General features: G+C 50.1%; 1 protein-coding gene across 1 annotated transcript in view; it reads left to right on the top strand.

Annotated features, from left to right (window-relative positions):
• EPHB1 (EPH receptor B1) overlaps positions 1 to 27,402 on the top strand; it is a 465,091-nt gene that overhangs the window by 132,196 nt on the left and 305,493 nt on the right. Inside the window, exon 2 of the mRNA XM_027545449.1 lies at positions 7,294 to 7,358. Within this exon, the coding sequence (XP_027401250.1) occupies positions 7,294 to 7,358 (65 nt within the window). The remainder of the gene's footprint in view (positions 1 to 7,293; positions 7,359 to 27,402) is intronic.

The raw sequence follows: 27,402 nt of genomic DNA, 5'->3' as shown, positions 1-27,402 counted from the left end.
CTCTGTTGAGACACCAGCTAGGAGGTGGTTGCTGTGGTCCCACTGTGCAGGGCTGATGCCTTAGACTCATAGTTGCTGATAATTGGAAAGGAACACACAGTGAAGAAGATGCAGGAGTCACTGTGGCATGGTGAGTGATCTGATGATGGACTGGGGAGAACAAGGAATCAAAGCTAAATGCGCCTGAGGTTTCCCAGAAGGGCTCCAGGGAATGGCAGTGGGATAGTGTGGAGCAGGGCGCGTGTGAAGAACCTTTGCCTGGGTGGACACGCGGGATGGGATGTGAAAGGCTTGCTTGGAACACCGTTTCACCGGCTGTGTTGGGCCCAGGGCCCAGTTACGCCAGAACACGAGTCCTTGAGGCTAGCTGGTGCCTTTCCCAGTTTACGCTCAACCAGAGCCATCTCCAAACCCAGAGCTGGCACAGCTCTCGCTCCTCTGTCCTGGGGGGCAACCTGAAGCCTGTTCAGAAGGTTGGTGATGAGATTGCCGGGAGGCTGGACTGAGTTGGCAATAGGAAGTCTGGGCAAGTGTGAAGGTGGAGCTGAGCAGCTGTTGGTTGTGGGACCCTGTGTCAGGGGCTGAGGTTTGCGGGAGTGGCAGACACCTGAGGAATCTTGTGGGCATCATTAGGAGTTCTTTGCCCAGTGAACAGGATGTATGAAGACAGGATACACCCCCAGGGAAGACCTGGAGAAAGAGCCCCACGAGGCCCCTGCAGTGAACCTGGGCTGCATCTTTGGCAGACCACAGTGATGGACAGAGCAAGGCCATGAGTAGGGGCACCGAGGAGCCTGGGATGCTGGCTGGAGGAGTGAGCTCCAGGAAATGCTCAGGTTCTTGTGATGAGTTCAGGTCTGGAGGGCAACATAGGGGTCCCATGGAGAGGCTGAGGGCCTCACCATGGTCAGAGCTGCCCAGCACACTGTGAGCACTGGCACACTCTGGATTTGGGAGTGGGGGAGACTGCTCACTACATGTCCTGTTCCTGCCAGTGTGGACTCAATCCTGGGACAACTGTGTGTATGTGTGTGTGTGTGTGTGTGAAGGGGCTGGTCGCTGTGCCTCCATCAGCCGGGGCTGGGAAAGCAAGAAGTGTCAGCTGTGCACCAGGCTTCACAGACCTGTCATTTTATTCAGTGTTCACAACTGTCCCTGGGATTCCCCTTCCTGCCGCTCAGCGAGGCCGTAATTGCAGATTTAGCTGCGTGGTTATTTGATTAATTTCTGTCTTCCCACTTGTCTGCAAAGTCCTTGAGGGCCAGGGTGTCTGTTTTCCTCTGCTCTGTCTCTGGTTCCTGCACAGTGCCCACCTGCCTGTGGGAGCGACTCAGACAACCTTTGCTGAATGGGGACCATCACCCCCTGATGCCACGCATCTCAGCCTTCTTCCAGTGATCCCAGCCCCTCATGAAGGCTGAGGGAGAGGCTTGGGCTGCAGTGGGCTGACCTCCAACTCCTGGCCTTTACCTGGGAGGACCTGGATTCGTGGAGCGACTCTGGGCTGTGGCTCCTGGGTTTCAGGAGCTCTGTGAGCCACGGAAGGCTGCACCAGGCAGTGACTGCACGGCCGCGCTGGTTCTTCCCTGCTTGGAAGGTTCTTGAATTTGCCTTATCAAATACACATGAGGCTCTGCTCACTGGAGGCCCGGAAGCCCCCATTCCATCTGTGTATGTTGTTGTATATTGTTACCACCACGGAAGGACGTTGTAAATATTTTCAGCTGAATGTCTGATTAATGTCTCTCCAGAAAGAGTGGCAGAACTGTAAGGAGAGGGTTTATTTAGCTCTCTTTCACCATGATGGGCATCTAATTCATCCCAAATGTCAATACATCCCAAGGTGCCAATCCAGACAGAAAGGGGAACCGTCTGCAGAGCTGGGTGGCAGCTGCCTTTTCCTCTGTGTAGGGGGCTCAGACCTGCCCCCACCACCCTGACCCTCGGATGGCGGCCCCCCGTGGTTGGAGGGGGGACCCTGAAGGTTTCCCTACCAAAACCACTGAAGGGAAATTGTTCCCTGGGAAAATGGCGTCTTTCTACCAGGCTGCTCACGTGCCCCAGGCTTCTCGGGTTCTTGCCAGTCTGGCCGGCTCCTGCCAGAGACCCCCTTCTGTCTCCCCTTGTGGCCTCCCCTCCCCTCTGGCTCAGTCTTCCTCACCCGCCTCTTAGGTTTGGGATGGTTCCCAGTTCATCTGCATCGACCTGTCTCTGCTTCTCCTGGTCACTCTGTCGTCTCTCCAGGTGGCATGGGCTGTCTCCATTCCTCGCCCTCAGCATAGCCCAGCCCTGCCCAGGAGGCCAGTGTTGCCTTTGCCCAGAGACAGTGGCATGTGTCTTTGGGGATGGACCCACTTACTCCCCACACGTCCATGCCTTTGAGTTTCTTGGTTTCCTTCTCATGGTCTCAGCCAGAACGGAATGCTGAGTGAGACTTTGCTTCTTGTCTCTCCCCTGGACCAAGAGTCCCTCCAGGGAACCCACTGCTCTGATTTGCTGCCATATTCTCCACTCATGTCACTCCTGGGTCTTTAAAGGAAGGAGGTAGATGATCAGTAGGTATCTATGATCATTAATTCTTATAGAAATCTTAGAGGTATTTTACAGATACCATCATTAGATCCTTTTCATAGCTAAGAAACTGACGCTTGGAGTGGTTAAGTTATATTAATAAACGCATTCGTTTTGCTGTGCTTTGTGTCACGCAGTCCGCTCTTGTCCCTGAGCTCTCACGAGCCCTCCTCCGTTCTGCAGATGAGGAGGGAGGGGAGAGAAATGGTCACTGTGTGATAGAAGTGGGGCCTGGACCCCATCTGCCTACACCAGTGCCCTCGCTGCCCTCCCAGCTTTTCTCCCTTGGGCAGTGAGCACGCACACCCAGAGAGCAGAGGCTGGTGGTGGGTATGGGTCCCAGAGTCCTGTCCCCTGTAGGGCTGCGATCTGACAGCAACACATGCACCTCCAGCTGGCTTGGTCCCCATGCCACTGTTTGAGAGCAGAAGTGATGGTAAATATTTAATTGTGCTTCCACCATAACTTTCTGCCAGAACTCTCAATATGCTTTATAAATGCAAATGAGCACTCTCTTCTTCTCCAGGGAGATGTAAACCTCCTCAAATCACTTTAATTCAGCCCCCACCAGAGTGTAATGCCATAATCAGGAGCGCTCTGTGCCAGAAAAGAAACTGCCCTTAATCATATCGAGTGGATGGTTTATGGTTTGGTGGCCTTCCGTCTCCGCGGCGGGCAGGAAAGAAAAATGGATTCTTCTCGTTGCAACTTCTGTCCAAGAAGGTGGATGGAAAAATTATTTAGAAACAGATTCAATTATAGCCCTTGAGCAGGTAACTATGACTATAATGAACTCTTAGATTGTATTCATGGGGTTAGCAGAACAAACCTTGGAAGATTTAGGAGTGAAGGCTGTTTCTTACTTTTGGTTCTGGACTCTAGTTCCCTCCCTGCCCATGTCCTCTGCTCTTCACTGCACTTCAGCATGATCCTGAAGTTGGGGAGTGCCTCCATATACATTTTTATTGCAATATGTGCTGTTCTGGGGGGCTTTTGTGGCTTCTTAGCTGTATGAGCAAGATCCTCCATCCCAGGGCACTGCAGAGTCTGCAGACACCCATGTCTGCCCAGTAGGCAGCAGGCTGAGATTTGAGGCTATCAACATCAGGATGGGAGGCTGTGTGACCCTGAAGGAGGCATTACGCTATTCTGTACTCTGGTCCCTAACTCTGCCAAGTGGGTTCAGTGACTCCTGCTTCAGGCCCACCTGGCGACGGCATTTTAATCATGGAGATGAATTTCTCCAGGGCCTCATGGAGTGCCTTTGGAGACATGTATTATGTAAATCTGGTGTGTCATTATGATCATTATTAGTGCTGCGAAGTGGAGACGCGGGGGAGAAGGAGGGCTGCTCAGTGCAGGAACCGGCCTCCCCAGCTGTCAGAAGAATCGGAGGAGAAAACAAACTCAAGAAGTCTGTTCCTGTGCTTGCGTTCCTTCAGTTATGCAAGGGGCACCACTCTTGATCCAACTCCAAGTGAGCTTGGACGGGCTAGTAAACCCAGCTCACTGTATTTGCTTTACTCCCCTGTTTGCAGTGAGAGCCCCGACTCCACTGGGAGGCAGAAGGCTGTCATGGCGGGCTGTGTAGTGTCAGGTTGTGAGGAGGTGCCTCCCTGACCTGTTAGCACCTGTCCCTACTGGTACCCATTGAGATACCCTGGACCCCATCTGAGCCGTGGGTATAGTCCATGCAGGTCACCATGGGGTGGTTCTGGGGTCCCTTCATTAGACCTGTTCTGGCCCAAAGACTCTGTCTGCTCCATGTATGCCATGTCCTCCTGGTGGGGTCACTCCAGGCCTGGGTGCTGTGTGTCCAAGGCCCTGTCACCTGGACAGACTCCCACCATCCCTTCTCTGGGATTGAGCACTAGAGACAAGGGCACAGGACACCCCTTGGCTCAGCACAGCTCCTCGTTTATGACTTTATTTTCACTGCCTAAGTCCTGCCCGTGGGGTAGGTTTCTTCCTTATCCTTTGGTTTATGCCAGGAGTTCTTTTGTTTCCTGCTGCTGCTACTGCTAAGTCGCTTCAGTCGTGTCCGACTCTGTGCGACCCCATAGACGGCAGCCCATCAGGCTCCACCATCCCTGGGATTCTCCAGGCAAGAACACTGGAGTGGGTTGCCATTTCCTTCTCCAATGCAGGAAAGTGAAAAGTGAAAGTGAAGTCGCTCAGTCGTGTCCGACTCTTAGCGACCCCATGGACTGCAGCCTACCAGGCTCCTCCGCCCATGGGATTTTCCAGGCAAGAGTACTGGAGTGGGGTGCCATCGCCTTCTCCGTTTTGTTTCCTAAGGGGCCCAAATTTCTGCATTCATACTTCCCATCTCCTGCCTGGAATAGAGAACAGAGAATGACTGTTCACGGGGGGTGGAGGGATGTTCAGGAGAAAAGGAAGCAGAGTAGGGAGAAACCAGAGCAACACGTCAAGTCTGTGTCCTGTGCCCTTGTTTGTTGAGCCTCCTGTTCAGCTAGGGTGTGCTGTGCCCGGTGCTTTGATATATGCCTTGGAAAGTTCAAGTGCATAAGACACCTCCACTAGCCTAAAGAGCACCATTGTGTGATTTTGAAAGGTGCCCTTCTGGAACTCTGCACTCCTATGCCAAAAAAAAAAAAAAAACTCTCACAATTATACATTTGACTCATAGCTTCTTTTTTTTTTTTTTCATAGCTTCTAACTTAGGCAAAACTTAACTCAAGATACATCATAGACCTAGGTAGGAGAAAAACCTTTGTAGTCTTAGGTTAGGCAAAGATTTTTTAGGTGTGATATCAAACCATAAAAGAAAAAGTTGATAAATTAGACTTCTCCAAAGTTTAAAACTTCTGTTCTTTGAAAGATGCTATTAAAAGAATGAAAAGATAAGTCATAAAGTGGGATAAAATATTTGTAGACCATCTGGTCTGATAAAGGACTTGTATCCAGAATAAAGAACCTACCAAAGTCAACAATAAGGAAACAACCCAATTTAAAAATGGAAAAATATCAAACAGACACTTCACTAAACGATATACAGATGACAAGAAATCATGTGAAAAGATGCTTAATATCACTCTTCATTAAGGAAATGAAAATTCAAACCACAATGAGATACCATTGCACATCTGTTAAAATGGCCAAAATTAAAAGTGACTGACCATGCCAAGTGTTAGCAAGGATGTGGATGAACTGGAACTCTCATACACTCTCATGTAATAGCCCCCAAATGGAAATGACAAGTGAATCGGTAGACAAAATGCAATCTCTCCATACAGTGAAATACTACTCAGCAACGTAAAGGAATGAAATATTGATGCACACAAACACGGTGAGTCTTAGTTATGCTGAGCTAAGCCAGGTTAAGAAAATATACTATATGATTTCATTTATATAAATTTCTGGAAAATGCCAGTTAACCTATAGTGACACAAAACAGATTAGTTATTGCCTGGGGACAGTGACAGGGTGGGGCAGGGGCAAGAGGGGAGGAGGGATTACAGAGGGACAGGAACCTTCTGGGGATGATGGCTATGTTTCTTGATTGTGGTGATGGTTTCATGGGTATGAATATATGTCAAAACTTATCAAATTGTATGCTTTAATTATGTGCAGTTTATTGTATGTCATTTCTACCTCAGTAAAGCTGCTGTTTAAAAAAAAAGGATTTCTCTGGTGGTCTGGTGGTTGAGACTCTGCTTCCAGTGCAGAGGGCACGGGTTCAGTCCAGATCCCACATGCCGTGTAGTACAGCCAAAACACACAAACCCCGCTACACAACAAACAAACCCCCTGCAAACAAAAGGGCATTTGGACTTGCTGATCAAAGCTCTAGTCGGGTTTTGGGGAGAAGTTTCCATCGAGAGGTAGGGCTGACAACAGTCAATAATAGATTGAAAAGGAAAGAAAGAAAAAAGAAAAAGGTGCCCTGCTTTCAGGACACTTCACTGCCATGTGCCCGACAACAGTTGTAGTAAATATCAGCTCTGTAATTGCTACATGGTGCCTGGTGACCTTGCTGTGTGTACTGTAGCCACCTTGCTGCCCTTGGGAGCTCATAGCCAAGTCAGGGTGTCCGTCTTTCCCTTACTGGCCAGAGGGATTGGTGACCAGGAAGCAGGCCCCTGGGGTCTGCGATGTGTGTTTGTGTGTGGGGTGAGGCCTTTGCCAAAGCCGCATGAGCTTTCAGCAGAGTCTTGGGAAGGGGGTGGCCGTGTATCTGGGCCCAGAGGCAAAAGGACCTGCAGGAGGATGGAGTGTTGGGGCCAGAGAAGTTGAAGGGAAATCAGCTGAGAGTGTCAACGTGGATGCCTAAGGGGAAGCAGAGGAGAGGAGTGGGGAGAAAGGAGTAGGGAGTCAGAAATCAGAAGGAGGTGGCTGAGAAAGACTTGCCACCAAGGGAATTAGGCTTGGCTATTGGCTCAGCATGGCCTGTGGAGAGCACATAGGTTGAGTGATGTGAGAAGATGCCATGTCTCGGGATTAAAGTGATGAGTAGGCAGATGACGTCACACACCATCCCCCAGGTGGCTTGGGGTCATTCAGTAGAGCCTTAGCATCAGGACACCTGAGATCTGTACCTGACTCTGCCATGAGCTGCGTCCTCCTAGCAGACCTCTTTCCCTCAGCCGTAGGCTCTGCAGAGGAGCCCCAGGGTTCCTAGCACTGACATTTACAGTCCTAAGTAACTTCACTGTCCAGTAATTCTTCTGACGCACCATTTTTTTCTTTTTTGACCTTCAGAAACTTTAATGGACACCAGGACGGCTACTGCAGAGCTGGGCTGGACCGCCAATCCCGCATCAGGGGTGAGTGTCAGACCGTCTGTCCTCCTGTCCTGATGAGCAGTCATGGGAGCAGGGCCTGACTTGCCCCTCTGGGATGTGGATTACAGGTGTGAATGGCTTTGTCCGTGGCCCATCCGCAGAGAGGCAGCAGCAGGTGGCCAGGGCCTGTGTGGGACTGGGGCCAGTGGCTGCCAGTAGTTGGGTGTTCAGGTCAGTGGTGATGGGGAGGACAGAGATCCGGATGCCCCTGGGGCTGAAGAGGGGCCAGGGCACGAGGCAGAGCTCGAGTTCAGAAAGGCTGAGGCTCTCTTTGACCTGGTACTGCCTTAGAGCAATGTTCTGGATCATTTGTTCAGTGTTATGCACCTGGTCAGAATCTGTAGCTGCAAAGATGAATACTCTTGAGGAGCTCATGACCTCCCGTGGGATCCAGCACATGCATGAATGAGCTGAAATGTATCCCTCCTGGGTGGCAGTGGGGAGACTGACAGCCAGGTGTGGGCACAGAACTGGAAGTGAGACACTTTAGAGGGAGACAAGAAGCCTTTAAAAAAAAAAAGTGCACGCAAGCTGGGCTTTGGAGAGTGAGTAGGAGTTTGACAGACAGTAAATAGGGAGTCTGGAAAGATGTTCCAAGTAGGAGGAATAGCTGGTTAAAAGGGGTGGGAGTCATGAAACGATGTAAGAACAAGAGTCTGTGCGTCTGGACCATGGGAGGGTGTGGGTAGTGCTGAGGTGGGGCTGGGCTGTGGATTGGGCAGTGCACAACATGGGGAACTGGGACTGCCCTGCTGAGTTAGCCATGTGGCTTTCTCCTATAGGTAAAGGATGGATCTTGTCACACTTGCTGACACGATTGTAGGGAACAGTTGATGGAAGGCTCTTTCAGCTGTCTTGGATGGGTCAGAAGCATCAGATTAAAATGGGATACTCAGGACAGTTGGAGCAAAGCTAAGCAGGAGGCCTTGGTAGCATTTGGCAGTGAGTGAAGACATTGGGGTGGGGAAAGGCAGAGGGAGGAGGTGGGGTGGGATTCACATCTCAGGCTCGAGTGGCTGGCTCTCTGTGAGGCTTAATCACGAAAGGAGGGGACAGGAGGAGTGCATGGACTCTTCATCCCCGCGAGGGGGTGAGGCAGGGGCAGGGTTAGCTGGATCTTCTCTTTAACCCTAGACCTTCTCTCTCCTCCCTGCCTTTGGTCACCTCCAGCCTGCAGCCTCAGGCCGCTCTGCAACCCAGGGTGTGAGTCACAGCCGGTCTTAAGACTCCTGCTCATGTCTTAGGGACATTGGATTCAGGTCCCAAGGCAGACAGGCCTCACCTGCGCTTTCTCCCCGGGTTCTCCCTTCTGGGTACAGGTGTGGGGCCTTGTGGTAGCAGGGCAAGGTCTGGGGTGAACTGTGTTTCCCAAAGTGTGGCCAGGAGCAGGGGCCAATCTTGCCCACACTGACAAGTCCAAATCCTGCTGGGAACACTGCAGGCCCCCAGGAAACACCTCCTACTCCCACGGGGGACCTCGTGAAAGCTGATGATGCAGCAGCTCTTCAAGCGGCCCAGACATTAAGGACTTGCCCCTCTTCTACAGGTTACATTGTTAGTGGAAGCTTTGCATGTTTTCTCCAGTGACTTAAGTCATTGATGTGACTTTTGGTTCATTTTCTCCTTGATTTTTGTACATACCACCTGTCTTCTTTAAACTTCTGAACTCCTTCCCAAGGCAGGTGGTCCTTTTGGGAAATATTCCAAGTTAAGAGATCCCTGGAAGGGGATGAGAAGGAGTGAGAGGCAGGAGAAAACCAAGAGGTGGTCTTCTTACAGAAGCCCAGGGAGCAGGGGTCAATGAGGAAGGGGGCAAAGGTGGCAGGTGCTGCTGGGCATTGGATGGTGCACTGGGCTTGGTTACAAGGACCCTGTTGGTGCCACATGCTGATGGTTTCAGAAGGGATCAGGGTCAGAAGCCAGAAAGCAGGACATGGAAGGGTCAATGGGAGGTGAGGCGATGAGGCAGCCCGTGAGAGGAGGGAATGCAGAGCACGGGAGGCAGAGGGAAGGGAGGCAGAGGGAAGGGAGGCTGTGGAGGCAGGCGCCTCTCAGGGAACGGGATGCCTTTGTTGTTGAAATGGCAGGACAGAGAGATGGGAGGACTCAGGATTGGTATAGAAGCCGTAAGATAAGAAGTCTCTTAATTTCCCTTCTTCTCTCTGAGGTTGGAGGGGCGGTTGGGAGAGTGGAGGTGGGGAGTCTTAAGTAGCAGGTTTTAGGAGGGAGGCAAAGGTGTGAGCTAACGGCCGCTGCTGGTGAGTTGGGCGAGTCTGGACTCTTTGGGACGAATGTGGCTGCAGTAAGGACCTAGTTGAGGTCCAGGCTGTGTGTGTGACAGCCCCAGTCAGGGGCACCTGGAGGCGGTGTGGCAGTGGAGTCATCCTTACTTGTGCAAGAATGGTGGGCCTGGAGGGTCAGGAGCTGAGGACGTTGGCGGGAGGGGGTCAGCATCTTGTAGCATGACATTGCCCCACAAAGAAGAAGAGTGAAGCCAGGGCGATTGTGACAAAGTGCAGAGGCCTAGCTGGGGCTCTCAAGGAGACTGGAGGAGCACTGGAGGCCATGGCCTTGAATCAGGGCTTAACTTTAAGATGCACAGAGTACTTCTGGGTGATAAAGGGGTCTGGGGAGTGGGGCCAGGGTCCGGGATTTGAGAAGCCAGGAGGCTGGGTGAATGGTCTGCATTTTCCTGGGATCCAGTAGGGGAGGAGATGAGCCCCACCCCAGCAACCCAGAAAGAGAAAAAATTGTCCCTCAGATGGCCCCTGCAGTCAGGATACCATGCGTGAGGAAGATGTTGATGTGTAGGTGGGCATTGTTCTGGTAGCCTGGGGGTCTCCAGGGAACTGGTAGGCCTGATCCAGAAGGGGTACCATGATTCCACCAGGGGGCCCAGCTGGCATTGCAATGAACCCTATCCATGGTGCATGGCCTGTGAAGTAGGCTCCCCAGATAGAGGCCAGGAGACTTCCTTTTATGGTTTCCCTGGATATCTTCACCTTTGTACTCAAGGACTGCCAGATGCAGGAAGGGTTTGGACTGCCCACCCACACATAGCCTGCAAATTGTTTTCAGTTATATCTCTGGAAAATAGATTATAATATTGCATGTCAAAACCAGAAAGTATTTCTGCTCAAATGGCAAAATGTTGCTTTATAATCTAATTGCAGCTTTAAATTAAAGCCTTTAGGTTTAACCCGTATCAGAGGCCACCTGGTGAGTAGAGGGAGAAAATAACAAATATATTTATGAAGTAACAGATGCTGGGAGGATGAGGGGCTGAGCTCCCATCAGAGGGCATCCCAGGACCCTTACCCATGACCCTGTGAATTCCACCCTCCTCCCTTGGGCTGCCTTCACTTACCTCTCCCTAACCCTTCTTTACCATCCTGCTCCAAAAGGGTCCTGACCTTCACATGTTGATGTGAAGCTCTGGGCAGGAGGGTGCTCTGAGAGGTCCTGTGGTCAACACTCAGGGCGGTGCTCAGCTGCCACAGGGCTCAGTAAGTGCTAGTTCTCATGGTTTCGTGGCCCACCTTAGCAGTCATCCCCATTCCTAGAGGGGTTTCCCCGGGTGGCTCAGTGGTAAAGAATCTGCCTGCTAATGTAGGAGATGTAGATTTGAGCCCTGGGTTGGGAAGATGCCCTGGAGAAGGAAATGGCAAGTCACTCCAGTATTCTTGTCTGGGAAATCCCATGGACAGAGGAGACTGGCGAGCTATAGTCAGTGGGATCACAAAGAGTCAGACAAGACTGAGTGGCTGAACAACAACCACTGTTCCTAGATGCTGCCTGGCCCTCTCCCCTCTTTTCCTTTTTCCCTCTCCCCCTTGCATCCCTGTCTGTCCCTCAAGTGTCAGTTCCATTTCCCTCCCCTCGGGGAGCCCTCCAGGGTGCCCCTTCCCACCAGGACTCCACGGTAGGGGCCCTTTTCCTAAAGCAGAAGGCTTGCTGCCAACTCCTAACTGTCCATCACTCTGTGAGCTAAACCTGCGTTAATGTGTGCTTCCTCCCACTGGGCAGAGACAGGAGTGGCTTCATCTCTGTCCCCGGGCCAGCAGGGGCCAGGCTTTAGTAAATGTTTGTCGGCCACATAAAAGGGGGAAGGAGCAGCGCATTCATGATACTTCCTGCATCTTCAACCCAGGGTTCTGAACTCAGGAGATGCTCAGTTTAGGTTTATTGTAGCCCAATAAAATGTTTTTTTGTAGACCTTCCAATACCCAATTGATTGTCATTATCTTTTAAAGAAATTTAATCAGTGATACAGATAGAGCTACCTCTCCTGCGATGAGCATGACGGAGAAGACCAGGACGCTCTCCAGAAGGTCCAGCTTCTTTCACACACTGGCTGTGATGGATAAGGAAGGCAAGCTGGGTCCCTCTGATAGTGAGGCTTATTCAGCTTGCTTGTTGGAAATCAAAGCAAGGCCTTTTACTTTTGCAGGATATTGCCAGGGCTCCTTGGCTATTTGCATGTGGGCAGCCAATAGCCTCTGTGTGGGAGTCTGTGACTGTGTAACATGTGGCCACCGTGTGAACATCTACAGATCCTGAATTACCTTGAAAGAGCACTTCACGGGCTTCCAGACTCCACCTCCATCTGTGCTACCCTGTGGAACCACCTTCTCACAACCTGTGACATGTTCTGTTTGCCGCATTAATATTGGCAAATCTTCATCATGGGAAGGTGGGAAGGTTGATGGAGGAAAGATGCAAAAGAGTCTGGAGCCAAGCCTGACGAGCCTTCAGGTTGAGCAGCCTGCGTGTGTGTGTGCCTGTGCTCCATGTGCGTATATCTGTGTGTGTGTATGTGCATCTGTGTATAAATATGTGAAATGTGTGTTTATATATGTGTGTATCCAGGAATGTGTGCTGTGCTGTGCTAAGTCGCTTCAGTTGTGTCTGACTCTTTGCGACCCTAGGGACTGTAGCCCTCCAGGCTCTTCTGTCCATGGGATTCTCCAGGAACACTGGAGTGGGTTGCCATGCCCTCCTCCAGGGGATCTGCCTGACCCAGGGATTGAACCCATGTCTCTTGTGTCTCCTGCATCGGCAGGTGGATTCTTTAGCATTGGTGCCACCTGGGGAGCCCATATCCAGTTATATGTATGTCTATGTGTATGTGCCTGTGTGTATATGTGCATCTGAGTATTTCTGTGTGATATGTGTGTGTATTTCTATGTGATACATGTGTGAGTGTATGTGTTTGTGGGTGTGGGTGTATGATGTTAAATGAGCTGATTTCACCTTATGCCTCTGCAGGCAGTTTCCAGAGTTCTGGAAAGATCGTAAGTGATGAGAGTATTATTGGACTAAGTAGAGAGCTTCCAGAGAGGCCAGTGTGTGGGGCACAGCCCTCATTTGAATACCTGTGTATGTGTCTGATAAATTAACTCCTCAAACAGGATACACACCCGTGAGAGCGGCACACGGGGGCTGTCCTTCCCCACCGCCCTCCAGGGGACCCTCCTGGCTGTTCGCTTTCCCCATCTACCAGTTCCAGGCACCCTCACTGGCTGCCACATCCTGGAAGTAAGGACAGCACACTTAGGAGAGAAATCTACTCTAATAGCGCCCCATTTGTTCCAAGGCCAAGCAAAATCAATGAAATTTAGTTGGCCTGATAGGTGTGAAGGTTATGGTGCAGCAGTGAAGGTTTCAGGCCCTGGCATCAAATAATCTGGCTCCTGTTCCTGCTCTGCAGTTCCCTGGCTGTGTGATCTTGGCCCATCACCGAGACTCCTTTAGTCCCCGGGTCTCCTCTGCTCAACAGGGCGAGGATGCGAACGATTCCATATATGCAACCGTGTCGACAAAAAGTTTTCCTGGGTAAACACTCAGAAAGTGTTAGCATAGTACTCACCCTCTGGAGGCCTGGATTTTCTCTCTTCTTCTTTTGATGACTCAATCATGCTAATTAAGACAGAAAAGCCTGAGCTAAATTAGGCAAATCCAGGAGACATTTAGCTCTGGGCAAAATGATTTTGTGAATGGAGTTGTATGGTGTTTGAATTTCCGGCCATTGCAGGGGCAGACGAGCAGAGGGGAACAAAGTTGGACATCCTTTTTCAGATTGGTACCCCTGCCTGGGACTCGGGAGCATTGGAACTGGTCACTGATTGCTGGGAGCCACACTTCAGGATCAGTCAGGGTTTCCTGGTGGCCAGGGACAGAAAAACACAAGTCAGTCTTAAGGGAGGTATCTTGGCTTATGTGAATGATTGGTCCAGGGGCTGATGTGGCTTCCTGTGTGGCTGGGTACAAATCCTTAGATCAATCTGTGTCTCACCCACCACCTTTCTCCTCTCTCTGCTCCCCTGGTGTTGGCTCCTTGCTGAGCTTCCTCTTGGTCATAAGTCTGCAGTGGCTCCAGCTCCTACAATCTTATCCATCATCCCCTGGGGAAGAGCCAGTACCTCCTCTGGGATCCCCCAGCAGAAGCCCTGGAATTAGCTCTGAATGGGCCTGACTTTATCAGTTTGGCTCCCACACCTGCCCTGACCCAGTCCCTGCATCCAGGAAGTACTGAGTGGTACTCTCAGGGCCTGTGTTACAACCCTGTGCTGGGCTGAGCCCACCAGAAGCCTTGGGCTGAAGGGCTGGAGGGAGTACCTCTCCAGAGGAATTGGGGTGTGGGTACCAGAAACCTGCATAGTTGCTGGGCACAGTTCAGTTCAGTCGCTCAGTCATGTCCGACTCTTTGCGACTCCATGAATTGCAGCACGCCGGGCCTCCCTGTCCATCACCGACTCCCGGAGTTCACTCAGACTCACGTCCATCGAGTCAGTGATACCATCCAGCCATCTCATCCTCTGTCGTCCCCTTCTCTTCCTGCCCCCAATCCCTCCCAGCATCAGAGTCTTTTCCAATGAGTCAATTCTTTGCATGAGGTGCCCAAAGTACTGGAGTTTCAGCTTTAGCATCATTCCTTCCAAAGAAATCCCAGGGCTGATCTCCTTCAGAATGGACTGGTTGGATCTCCTTGCAGTCCAAGGGACTCTCAAGAGTCTTCTCCAACACCACAGTTCAAAAGCATCAATTCTTTGGCGCTCAGCCTTCTTCACAGTCCAACTCTCACATCCATACATGACCACAGGAAAAACCATAGCCTTGACTAGACAAACCTTTGTTGGCCAAGTAATGTCTCTGCTTTTGAATATGCTATCTAGGCTGGTCATAACTTTCCTTCCAAGGAGTAAGCGTCTTTTAATTTCATGGCTGCAGTCACCATCTGTAGTGATTTTGGCGCCCAGAAAAATAAAGTCTGACACTGTTTCCACTGTTTCCCCATCTATTTCCCATGAAGTGGTGGGACAGGATGCCATGATCTTCGTTTTCTGAATGTTGAGCTTTAAGCCAACTTTTTCACTCTCCTCTTTCACTTTCATCAAGAGGCTTTTTAGTTCCTCTTCACTTTCTGCCATAAGGGTGGTGTCATCTGCATATCTGAGGTTATTGATATTTCTCCTGGCAATCTTGATTTCAGTTTGTGTTTCTTCCAGTCCAGTATTCTTGCCTTGAGAACCCCATGAACAGTATGAAAAGGCAAAATGATAGGATACTGAAAGAGAAACTCCCCAGGTCAGTAGGTGCTGTGCACAGCAAGAGGAAATTGAATACTACATCGCAAGGCCCCATGTGCTTTACAGCCAGGTGTACGTCAGTCCTCACAACAGCCCCATTTTACAGAAGAGGAAACTGAAGCACTGAACAGCTGTTAAATTGCTTCTGATCACATGGCTGGAGAGTGCCATCTAACCCCCTGCTGCCTGCTTGCCTGCTGAAAACCACGCTGTACCCTCTCTCCTAGTGAAATGCTGCAGTGTCTCCAGAGTGGCTTCCAACGCAGTTTCCAGTTTTGAATTGCTGGAGGTCCGTCGAATTCAGGCTCAGTGTCTGAAAGATTTTCTCACAGTTTAGGACACAGTGGTTATCTTTTGCCTGAGCTGTTACCAAGGAGTAAGTACTGCTTTGTCCACTGCGAGGGGCCCTGCCTCCCAGCAGGTGGGCCTCCAACTGCCCTGCTCCCTCCCCCCCACCCCCTGCCCTCTTCAGGTAAACCCCTGAGATAAGTCAGAGCTCCCACCCTGCGCCTCCCACCCACTCTTTATCTTTTTCTCTCGCTACCAAAAGGCCTGTAATTAGGAAACATTAGCAGGCTCAAAACAGCTTTCATACCTGAAACATCCTCTGTAATTGCACTCAGCAGTGCTCTTCTCTGGCTATTAATGTCACTTTTATGAAGCAATGAGGAACAAAACACCCTGAGGCACTTAAAACATTTTTTTTTAATATATAATACATGTCTTTTAGGAATGGAAGTTTAAAATCACCTGCTTGACAGAGACAGTGACAGACAAAGGCTGGGGGCTCAGGACAGAGCCATGGGCCCAGGGATCCATGGGGTTCAGACACTGCTCTGGGAAGAGTGACAGCCCTGGGGTGGGTTGGCCAAGGCTGGTGGATCCCCTGGGATGAAAGGTGGGCCAGAAAGGGCACTCTTCTGCCTGACTTCATCATGTGTGGTTGCTGTCACTGGGTTTTTACATGAGCTCTCTTTTGTGGGCATGTGTGTGCCTTTGACAGAGAGGTGACTAGAGTGTTACAGATGAGCAATGTCATTGGGTAGAATATGAATTATTACATTGAGTAGAATATTAATCATTGCACTGGTTGCAGAAATGTTAAGGAACCATTGACCGAAACTGCTCATCTTGGTCAGGCAAGATGATAACCACTTGCATGAATTGTCTTACAACAAGAGGTCCCGATAAGGAACAGGATGCTGCCACTGAAAACTAACTGGGATAATTTGGAAGGGGCCCAAAGGAGGAAGGAGACTCCAACCCATAATATGTCCCAACAACCTCCCAGAATCCTTTGCACTGGAGTCCATCTTGGCTGAGAGATGTGAGTGCCACCAGGAAGGACCCAAGTCACATCAAATATGGGCACATGCAAGATGATTGGCCAGAGGCAACTGGGACACTAACCCTGTCACCATAAAACCTGAGATTGTGAGCCACATGGCAGAGCAGTTGTCCTGGTTTCCCTTACCCTACTGCTCCCCACCCGGGTACCCCTTCCCGATAACATTTTCTGCTTTGTCAGCGTGTGTGTCTCCTGAGACAATGCATTTCTGAGTATTAGATAAGAGCCCACTCTCCAGCCCTGGAAGGGTTCCCCTTTCCTGCAGCAGAAGTGCATGCAGTATGACTGTGTGTAGGTGTGAGGAGGGAGGGATGGATTAAGGGAGAGATGCTTCTTGACTCGCTGTGTTAAAGAACTCCGGGAGTTGTGGTGGTTCACCAGAACCTGACTATCCGACAGATTTATTTTCTTGCTCTTGAAAATGGCTCACAGACTCATTCATCAGTGGAGCGAGAGATATTTCTGTCCATAGACTCCGGGAGGGAACCCCAGAGGTCACCCATTCCCCCTCCCCCTCTCAGAGGCAGGCTTAACCCTCATTTGTCCAGACAGACAGATGTCTTTTCTCTAAAATCTTTTCCAGGAAGGCAGACCCTGCCATGCACCTTGTCCCAACCCTGGGAACCTTTCTCCCACCAGTATGTGAGGCTGAGGACCAACTGCCTGGTGAAGGTCAGACTGGCCCTCAGGGCCCTGGAAGGAAACAGGGCTCCTGATGGAGCTGAGCGGGGTCCACAGGGTCTCATTGCCTTGACAGCCCTGACTCACAGCTCCTCACTGGTCTCCTTGGTGAAAGAAGAAATCTATTACAGGAGAGGACAAAGCATGAGAAGAAAGGTGAAGCAGAGTTAAGAGACCTGTAGAAGATGGGCCAGAGTAAAACAGGTGGAGAAGGGAGGCTCAGGGTTGGCAGCAGCCAGATGGGGACTCTAGCCTGGCTCTGGAAGAAGGCGCCTGACCTGTGCGGAAACGGGGAAGCCCTGGGATACACCTTTGACTTGACCCCCAGGTACAGCCAAATGTGAAAGAGTCATTTGGCCTGAATCCCACTGTATTTCTGGTAGCATCAAGGAACAAGCCCAGGATTTGGAGTCTGATGTACTGGGTCTATTGCCATTTCCCTCTGAGTTCTTTAACTTCTGAGTCTATCTTCTGCCTCTGTCACATGGCTAATGTAAGATCTTATTTACAGAGTGGTTGGCAGCATAAATTGTGTTTAGCTTCCTTGTAGACTCCAAGGCTCAGTCAATACCACTTGCCCTGACTAGTGCAGTGATTCTTGTTGGAGAGACTTAACTTGCCTGGGACGAGGATGGGAACTGATGGGGGTTGGGAGGCCTGAGATGCAAGATCAACTCTCCAGCATTTCTGTTAGGTTGTGGCTCTCATGAGAATGCCATCGGAGGGTGCACCTGGTTATTACTCACAGAGCTAGTATTAAGAATAGTGATAACGACTGCTACTGCTAATTACTGTCAATGAAGTACCAGCTGTGTCCTGGGCACTGGACATCAATGGTACCACCGCATCGAATTCTCACCAGGACCGTGCATGCCAGGGAGTGTTTCTCCCATTTTGCAGATTTGCAGAGCAGACACTGAGCTTGTGGGCAAGGATCCAAAGTCACGGAACTGCTTAGGGGTTTTGCTGAGACTGACCCCAGGCCTGTCTGACTGTGGAGCTCACTCTTGTGCTTCTGCCCCTGAATGAGAGTGAGGAAGGGCGAGTCATACATCATCAAGAAACGAGTGAACAGAGGGCAAGGAAAGGTAAAATCTCCATTTTCTACGAAGGGAAAGAATAGGTTTGAAAGCCAAGTGCCAGTGAAACATACACTTAAGTACCCATGGGTCACTTTTTAAAGCAAGCTGTTTGGAGAGGTGTGGAACAGGTGCTGTGTAATGTGTGGGCTTTAGAGGCAGAGTAGTAGCAAGTCCAGAGAGAGCCTTGAGCGTGCGACCCCACTCCCAGGGCAGGTGAGGCCTGGCCAGGAAGCTAGAGGAGGATGCAGGTGGTCCCTGGAGATGGGTGGCTCCAAGGGATGATGAAGGAGTGTGTGGTTAACTCCCACCCCCAGGTCTTGGTGAATGCTAAGGAAGTGAGGACTCCTGGGAAGGGAGAGAGGTGAGCTGGTTTCCATCCAGTGACGCTGTGTCAGTTGGGCTGAACCGGCTCCTCTTGCATTCGAGGTGCTCTTCTGCTGATAGAAGGGGGGGGGGGTCTAGTTGTGGCACACCCTCCTCTCTATATGTACTGTCCCACTCACCTCTCTTCCTGCTGAAGACAAGGGTGCCCAACATGTTTCCCAGTGTCACAGAGGACAACCAACGTGAACAACTTTGGAGTCAAGATTCAGGCTTATCTTGCCGAGTGAGAGCTCTGCCTTCAAAATGTCGTGGTCAGTGTTAAAGGTCCAAACTTTCATTTAGGTGCAAACGAGCCACAGTGAGCCAGGTGGGCAGTGGCTCAGGTGGGGTCTTGTGAGTGGCTGGTTACCTATTCCTGGGGACCAACTACACCATGCAGGTACAGGAAGGGCAGATGCAAGTCACAGGTGATGGTGGCCCCACCATGCTGTTCCCACCTGAGCACGTCTGCAGAAATGGGCTTATTCTGGGAGCCCAGTTTTGAAAGGAACAATGGAAGACCTGGAGTGATGCCTGGCGGGGGTGGTGCCTGGTGGGGGGTGACCAGTGATTGTGTCTTTCAGAGAATGTGGGTTAGACCTGGGAACCTCAGCCCAGAAACAATCAGAAGCAAAGTCCAGGAGGCAAAGGCATGAGATCAAAGCCCTCCCCAGGCTTATCCAACCAAGCTCCAGCAGCCATGTTTCTGAAGTAGATCACACACAGTGGCCACATTCCCACCATTGGGGAGGGGGAAGGATGGGGGGAGTGTGTCCCCTTCTAAGGCCAGATTTGAGTTTCCTGCACCCTGAGAATGGGCATGACGCCAGGAGCTCCTCTAGGAAGGCCAGTCTCTTCCTCCCCCCGTGCCTTGCTCCCTTGTTTCCAGGATGCTTCCCACTGGCCACGGCCAGCCTGACCCAATCTCAAAACTCTGCACCCATGGAGTGGACAGCCCATCTCCTTGGCCTGTAACCTAGGGTCCTGGCCTCTGCTCTGTGTTCTGAGCGGAAATCCATCCAAGCTGAAGGGAAATGCCATTGGTCTCTCTCAGGGGTAACTGCTCCTCAGCGATGATGGAGAGCAGGCCTGGGCAGAGCAGCACCGGGTTGGTGGGGCCTGGGGCCGGCAGCTCCCGCCCCTGCCTTGTTCGACAAGACCTTGTTGGGCAGCAGTGAGGACCGCATTCAATCGACAGCTTAAGATAATCACATGTGTGAGGCGCTGGGATAATGACAGCTGAATACCCTGCCGCTGTTGCCATAGTGACCAGCCAAGCACTGGTTCCCTCCTTTTTTTTCTTTCTTGTTTTCTGGGCCTCCTTGTTACAGGGCTGGCTGGTGGGGTGGGGGGACGGGTGAGTTTGGGAAATGGGAAAGAGGAGGAAAAGGGGGAGGGGAGACCCAAGAGGGGTAGCCCATTATATGCTCTTTAAATACCCCAGCTGGAGGTGTTTTAAATCTCAACAGAGACAGAGAGAAACAGTGTCTTAATCCCCAGCTCCCTTTGAATTATTTAAAGGGATCTTGTCAGAAGGATGAATTTGTCACTGTTTCAGTGTCAACAGCAGCAGCAGCTGTCATAATGGCTGAGGACCCCACTCCAGGCAGGGCCTGGTACCAAATGCTGCTGCCTGGGGGAAGTTACAGCAACCCGGGTCCTGTGGACAAGGAGCCTCCTCCCGAGGCGCAAGCCTGCAGTGTTTCTCCTGGTGCACTGGCAGAGACCAGAGTGTGAAATGTGCCCAGATGCCGAGATGCAGACCATCTGGACCTTGGGCTGGCTGGCCTTGCCTTCTATGAATGCCTCCTTTGGCCCATAGCCATGGCGTCTCTGAGCGGTGCGGGGCACTCACTGGCTGGGAGTGGTCTGAGCTGACCAGGGTTCCTATGGCCTTTGATGGGTGGGCATATACCCAAGGGAGGGCACACAGGCCCTGCTTAGGCCATAGTCAGTGTCCCCAACTTCATACAGTACCCACAGTCATGCATATACCCACAAGCATGCATGCACACACATGCAAGTGTGCACACATCAAAGATGATGCTTGCTGCTGCTGCTGCTGCTAAGTCGATTCAGTCGTGTCCGACTCTGTGCGACCCCATAGATGGCAGCCCACCAGGCTCCCCCATCCCTGGGATTCTCCAGGCAAGAACACTGGAGTGGGTTAAGATGATGCTTAGGTGCAGACAACTAGAGGGACAGGAGAGAATCATAGATCATACATATCATGGAGGGAGAGCAGTCTTTCTAAGAAAAGTGCCAGGAGCTCAGAGGGGCTAAGCTTAAGGCTGTGGCTGATAGCCACAACTCACGGGGATCTCGGATCAGGCTGAGGTCCTTCACATGCATTTTCCATTTAATCCTCACAGCCATCTGGTGAAGTAGTTCCATACTCTGAGTATCCCTGTGTCTGGGGTGTAGACTGAGGCTCAGGGAGGTTTAGGGGTGTGCCATGGTCACAGGGCTGGGTCTCACTGACTCCAGAGCCTGTGCATTGAACTCCTGAGGGTCAGGGTTTGGCAGGGTGACAGCAGGGCTGCTTTATCCCAACCCACTGTTGGTCGACACAGACACTTCCAGGCAGTCTGGATAGATCATGTTTGGGCTCATCTCTCTCACTCTCACCTCAGCACAGTATTTCTTGCATTTTTCCACCATCCAAACTTCCAGAAGAATTTTGTTGAGACTGCCTTGGGAAGCAATGACCATGTTTTCCAGACTCTAATTCTTTCCATATGCTAATTGTGTTCTTTGCCCCCATACTCTTGTCTTCTGCCCCTTTAGGAAATTCATTGTTTTGTGCCCTTTCAGAGCTCTGGGCTCTCAGAAGCAGTGCCCGCCCCAAGCCAGGTGCCCAGTTCCTTGGCACATTACATAGGGCCATGGTAATGAATAGGGGCCATCCATGTCCCCCCAGCAGCTCAGCACATCTGGGAGGTAAATGGAGCATGTTGGGAGGTGAGGTGGTGCGCACAGTCCTCAGGGGAGCCCCTGAGTAAATGGCTGCCTTGCTTGGTTGGTGCGCTAAATGGTAGATCCCTCTGGGGTTGTAGGAGTTTATGCCCCACGGACTACATTTTACATTTTAATTAGCCCTCGAGCTTGTCTAATATCCAAGCTTTTTCAGGCTTAGTTTACTGTCTACATAGGACCTGTGTCCTTAGGATCCAGGGCAACCAGTGATGCTGGCTCCAGTCCCATCAGAGCAATCTGCAGCCCTGAGGAGTCTCTGGCCTCCTGTATGTTCTGTGCTTCCCGGGCCTCAGTGGGCTTCTCTTCCTGTTCAGAGGGCAGCCATCTTTTACTGGGAACCTAAAAGCAGAGCTTTGAATTTTCCTTGATTGTGATACTGTGTAACTCAGACTGGGACTTGAATCCACAGTCTTTTAACTGAAGTCACACACCTGGTCTCAGGTCTTAATGAGGTTCAGGTTTTTGATGTCTCATTGTAGAAAGAATTCAGTGAGAGACAAAGTGATAGGTAAGAAGTGGATTTATTTAGAGAGAAAACCACTCCACAGACAAGAGTATGGGCCATCTCAGAAGGTGAGAGCAGTCTCCCAAAATGATGTGGTTAGCTTTTATAGGCTGGGTAATATCACAGGCTAATGAGTGGGAGGATTAGTCCAGTAATTTTGGGGAAAGGCAGAGATTTCCAGGAACTGGGGCCCTGCCTACTTTTTGGTCTTTGATAGTCGGCCTTGGAACTCTCTTGGCTCTGGCAGGTGTGTCATTTAGCTTGCTGGTGTGTTACAGTGAGTGTGTACTGAGGCTCAAGATCCAGTGGAAATCGACTTGTGGTCATCTTAAACCTATTTGGTTCTAATCGAGGTCCCAGGTAGCTCCATGGTAAATAATCTGCCTGCCAATGCAGGAGACTCAGGAGATGTGGGTTCAATCCCTGTGTGGGGAGATCTCCTGGAGAAGGAAATAGCAACTCATTCCAGTATTCTTACCTGGGAAATCCCGTGGATGGAGGAGCCTGGTGGGGTATAGTCCTTGGTACTGCAGAAGGTCAGACATGACTGAAACGACTGAGAACACATGCAGGGCCTATGTCGTTCTTTCAAAGATTGTGCCCTGCCTCCTTCCTTCATTTCAATTGGGCAGTGCCAGGAGAGTTAGGATCTTATGGGGCATAGCGATGGCAACCATTTGCAAAATAGCAGATTCCTTCAAACACAAGTTTGTGCCCAAATGTAGACATGGGACCAAAGTCTGTGAGTTGTGTCGAATTTTGTCTCCTTGTGGTCTGAACTGGTGGCTGACAGTGACCTAGGGATTGCCTGATGAGAGAAGGGGACCCATGCTGAAACCTGGCCAGAGGCAGTCCTGGAGATTCTGGGAGAGGCAGAGAGAAGGCTACTGGCTGTCCCTCTGGGTCTGTACAGAGACTGAGTTCAGCTTTTTAGTCTCGGCGTTTCCTGCTGACTGAATGGCAGGATTATTTATCTAAGATGGAGGAGACGATTTTTACACCTTCATGCGTGAGTCAGAAGCGGATGCTGAGGTTAACATGACAGCCGTGCTGCTGCTGATGGTAATGATGATAGTTGGTACTTAGTAAATGGTAGTTACGTGCAAGCTCAGTGCTACGTGGTTTTTTTATCTAGGTGATGATCTTTCAATCTTCCTGACACCCTGCAGGGCAAAGAGTATTTTGCAGTTGAGGAAACTGAAGCTCAGAAAATTGTGTGTGGTCACAGAGCTGTAACTGGCAAAAGTGGGGTTCGCCTGTCCCCGCCAACCTCTCCCACCTTCCCTCCTCCCACCTTTCCCCTACCCTGTGCCACTTGGCAGCCACTCTGGCATCCTGGCTTTCTCGGCTATGTGCCAGGAACACTCTTGCTCCGGAGAGTCTGTTCTTATTCCCTGAGCCTGGAGTGCTCCTCCCTCATCTCCCCCCTAAGCTGGGGGCTCCTGAGAGTCGTTCAAATCTCTGCCTGAAAGGAGATCTCTGACAACCCTGCTGCCAGCTGTCGCTTGCTAGCCCCTTCCTGCTCCTCAGTAGTATTTAACACTGTTCAACTTTAAATTACTAATTCATTTGCTCATTCATCCTCTGGTTTGCTCCATTAGATTATCAGGCCCATGGGGCAGGACTTTGTCTCTTAGTCCCTGCTGTGTCACACTAACACCTAGATCAGTACTTGGGGATGTGTTAGGTGTTCAACTCTTTATTTTAAAAATGAGTTAAATGAGCGGGGTTGGAAACCCATCAGAATAGCCTCCTGTTAGACTGAGAGAGCCCAAAAAGCCAGTTTCAGTGATTTCTGTGTCTAGAAAAGCCTGTGTCTAGGACAGGCCCTGTATAAATGGCTTATTCTCAGCGGTTGCTTCAATACAACACCCTGGCAGACACTGGGCATTCTGGGAGGGGCTGGGTTGGCCCAGGAAAATGCAGCAGTCCAAGGAAGGGCTATCAACCATAGATCTTTCCAGAACTCCATGCCTGGAACTGTCTTCAGAGGCACAAGTAGAATCAGAACCTCTTAACTTCATTTTAGAGTGGTTCTTAATTTTTGATCAAGACGTAGTATTTCCTAGCTTTCTCATCCATCTAACTCATCAGATTGGGGTCCAGATGACCTTTGTCTGTTTCTGAAATCCACCTCCATTCTTGGAGGATGAAGAATGTATTAGAAGGATGTCCTAGAAGGTGGTGTTGATGGACCAGTAGATAGGGTTCATGGCAGTGGTTTTGAAGGAGAACAGTGTATTTTACACGCAGGCAGTTGCCCAAACAGCAAATGTCAATAGTCACTCCAGCCTCCTCCAGACCAATAGACCTGCAGGTTCTGATTCCAGCAAGCCAGTCAGTCTGAGAAACTGAAATCCTGGAGGAACATGGAGGCATCTTTATCATACATCAAAGTCCTGATCGAAAGCCTGAACAAGTGCTTTCTAATGGGTGCATTGTTTTCTTTATTAGGTTTATCTCAAGGACAGATGGTCTATTGGCATCAATAATAATGCCCTTTCAAAGGCTATTAGTATTCTGCTGGTTGTGCAAGGCTGCTTTGTTTCTTCTTCTCCCAGGGACAAGTTAGCCTGGTGACACCTCCTCTAAGTCCCCAGCCAAGGACCAGGGGCTGAGGAACAGACCAGGACCTCTCTTGTCCCCTCAGTTTGTCTGTATTTATTGAGGGTTGCTGCTGCTGCTGCTAAGTCGCTTCAGTCGTGTCCGACTCTGTGCGACCCCATAGATGGCAGCCCACAAGGCTCACCCGTCTCTGAGATTCTCCAGGCAAGAACACTGGAGTGGGCTGCCATTTCCTTCTCCAATGTATGAAAGTGAAAAGCGAAAGTGAAGCCACTCAGTCGTGTCCGACTCTTAGTGACCCCATGGACTGCAGCCCACCAGGCTCCTCCATCCATGGGATTTTCCAGGCAAGAGTACTGGAGTGGGGTGCCATTGCCTTCTCCAATTGAGGGCTAGGCACTGGGAATACCAGGAAGTCTCTGATGCAGTCAACCTTCCAAAGGGCAAGTCCAGGGCAGGAACAGGTGGTGTTGGGGTGGGGGTGAATTTCTGAGACTGCAGCAGGACTAGAGAGAGCAAGGTGGTAACTTCCAGATTACCTGGAGATGTCCAGGTGGCAGCTGGATAAATAACTCTGGACACTGAGAGGAGGTCAGTGATGGTCCCCATTGTGGTTACAGCCTTCTGTGTGGCTGAGATCACCCAGGATGAAAAGTGAGAGGAGGAGGGAGTAAGGGTGGAGCCCTGAGAAGCCTGTGGATTCCACTGGTCCCAGATATCCTGGACAAAAACCTTGTCATGTAATACCAGTGTTGCGAGGCTAAATGCACAGAATTACTTCACTGTCAACAGGAACTAATAAATTAGTCAAAACATAATTCCCTGTCCTCAAGGAGCTCACAGCCTGGAAGCAGAAACCAAAGCAATTAACGAATTGTTCAAAACACTGTATTATCCAATGCTAAATTGTGTGGAATAAGCTCAATCATACTTTAAGCATTTGGGAACATGGTAGCTGAATAGAAGCTGGAAAGACATCATGGGGGGAATAAGACCTGTGTTCAGTAGCTCAGTCATGTCGACTCTTCGCAACCCCATAGACTGTGTAGCCCGCCAGCCTCCTCTGTACATGGGTTTCTCCAGGCAAGAATACTGGAGTGGGTAGCCATTCCCTTCTCCAGGGGATCTTCCAAACCCAGGGATCAAACTGGAGTCTCCTGAATTGGCAAGCAGTTTCTTTACCACTGCATCACCTGGGAAGCCCTATATAAGACCCAAGGCCCCTCAAAGCAATGTCTGCGGAGAGAGCTCAGCTCTGCCACCCATCAGTGGCCTGACTCTTGGCTACTGTTGAGTGTCTCTGAGAGGCAGTGTGCCCATTTGTCAACAAAAGGTCTTGGTCAACACGACCTATCATAGCTTCCTCCCAGGTTGTTATTCTCTGGTTCTGTGTCTTGGAGGAGTTGAGATGGGATGAGGGTGGTAAAGAAGAAAGGTGCCAGAACGTCAGCAACAAAGTCAGGGGCAGAAATAGGCACTGGCTCTGAGTGATGGGAGAGGATGTGGCCCTGGCTCGAGCCCTGGCCATCTCTTGCCTGGTCTGCTATCATTACTCTGACCAAACAGCAAGCCAGGGCATGAGTCCAGGAGTGAGGTAATGCCAGACTAGTGCACGGCAGTGGAAAGCAACAGAGAGGCCAGATAGGAGGAACATTGTTCTGGAAGAAATGGCAAATTGTGGTGACAAATTGGGCATGAAGTTGCCAGGGGCATACTGTGTGTGGATGATAGAGACCAGGCCATCATTGTTGGGTGTTGAGGTACAGGCTGTACCCAATAATCAAGTGTTTTTCAGAAAAAGCTGTGTTGAGGTATTAGTTACATATCATAAAATTTACTCATTTTAAGTGCACAAGTCAATGGTTGTCAATTTACAGAGTTGTGTAATCACCATCCCCTTTTAGAACATTTCCATCAGCTCCAGAAAAGACTCTTCATGTCTGTCTGCAGTCACTCTCCTTTCCCATCCACGGTCTCAGTCAGGGAAACACTAACACTTTTATGTCTATAGATTTGCCTTTTCTGGACTCATGTAGATAGAGAACCATACAATATGTGGTTGTTTGTGTCTGGCTTCTTTCACTGGGCAGCCGTGGTTTAGAGGTTGCATGTACCAGTATTTCCTTATTTTTTATTTCCAAATAGTACTCCATCGTATAGCTATATCCCATTTCATATTTTTAGTAGTTTATGTGCTTACTAATTATGTGGTTAGTAGTTTATGTGTTTACTATGCACATTAACATGGGGAAGACTTCCTTGTCTCAGGTGTCATGTTAAAGTCCAGTTGAGAGCTCCAAGAAGCGAGGACTGCAGTCAGATTGGCATCAAACTCTGGGTTGATCCTAGAAGTAGAATTTCTGGGTCAAATGATGTATCAGATCAGATCAGATCAGATCAGTCGCTCAGTCGTGTCTGACTCTTTGTGACCCCATGAATCGCAGCACGCCAGGCCTCTCTGTCCATCACCAACTCCCGTGATGTATACATTTCTAATTTTGATAAATAAAACCGAAATTTTCATAGAGATTGTACCACTTCACCCTTCATCCAGCGATTTATTAGAATGCTTATCTCTGACACCCGCTCCAACATGGGGTGTTATCAAACTTTTGTCTGACCAAAAAGAAAAAAGTGTCAAAAGTATCCCAATGTGGCTAATTACCATTTTGGTTATATTGAATGAGGTTTAGCACCTTTTCATATGTTTATGAGCTGCATCTGTTTCTTTTAGTAAACAGTGTTAGTATGCTTTGCCCATTTTTCTGGTTTTTTTTTTTTTTTTTTTTTGATGTATAGATTTTAAAAAAAAAAATCTATTAGGGGAAATTAACACTTTATCTGTGATAAATTGCAATAAATCTTTTCCCAGCATGTTTTCTTTTCTCTTCCTTTTGATTTTACCATGGCTATTTCC

Source organism: Bos indicus x Bos taurus, chromosome 1 (assembly GCF_003369695.1).
Source record: "Bos indicus x Bos taurus breed Angus x Brahman F1 hybrid chromosome 1, Bos_hybrid_MaternalHap_v2.0, whole genome shotgun sequence".
NCBI lineage: Eukaryota > Metazoa > Chordata > Mammalia > Artiodactyla > Bovidae > Bos > Bos indicus x Bos taurus.
The sequence above is the reverse complement of the archived record's forward strand: the minus strand, read 5'-3'. Positions and strand labels throughout refer to the sequence as shown.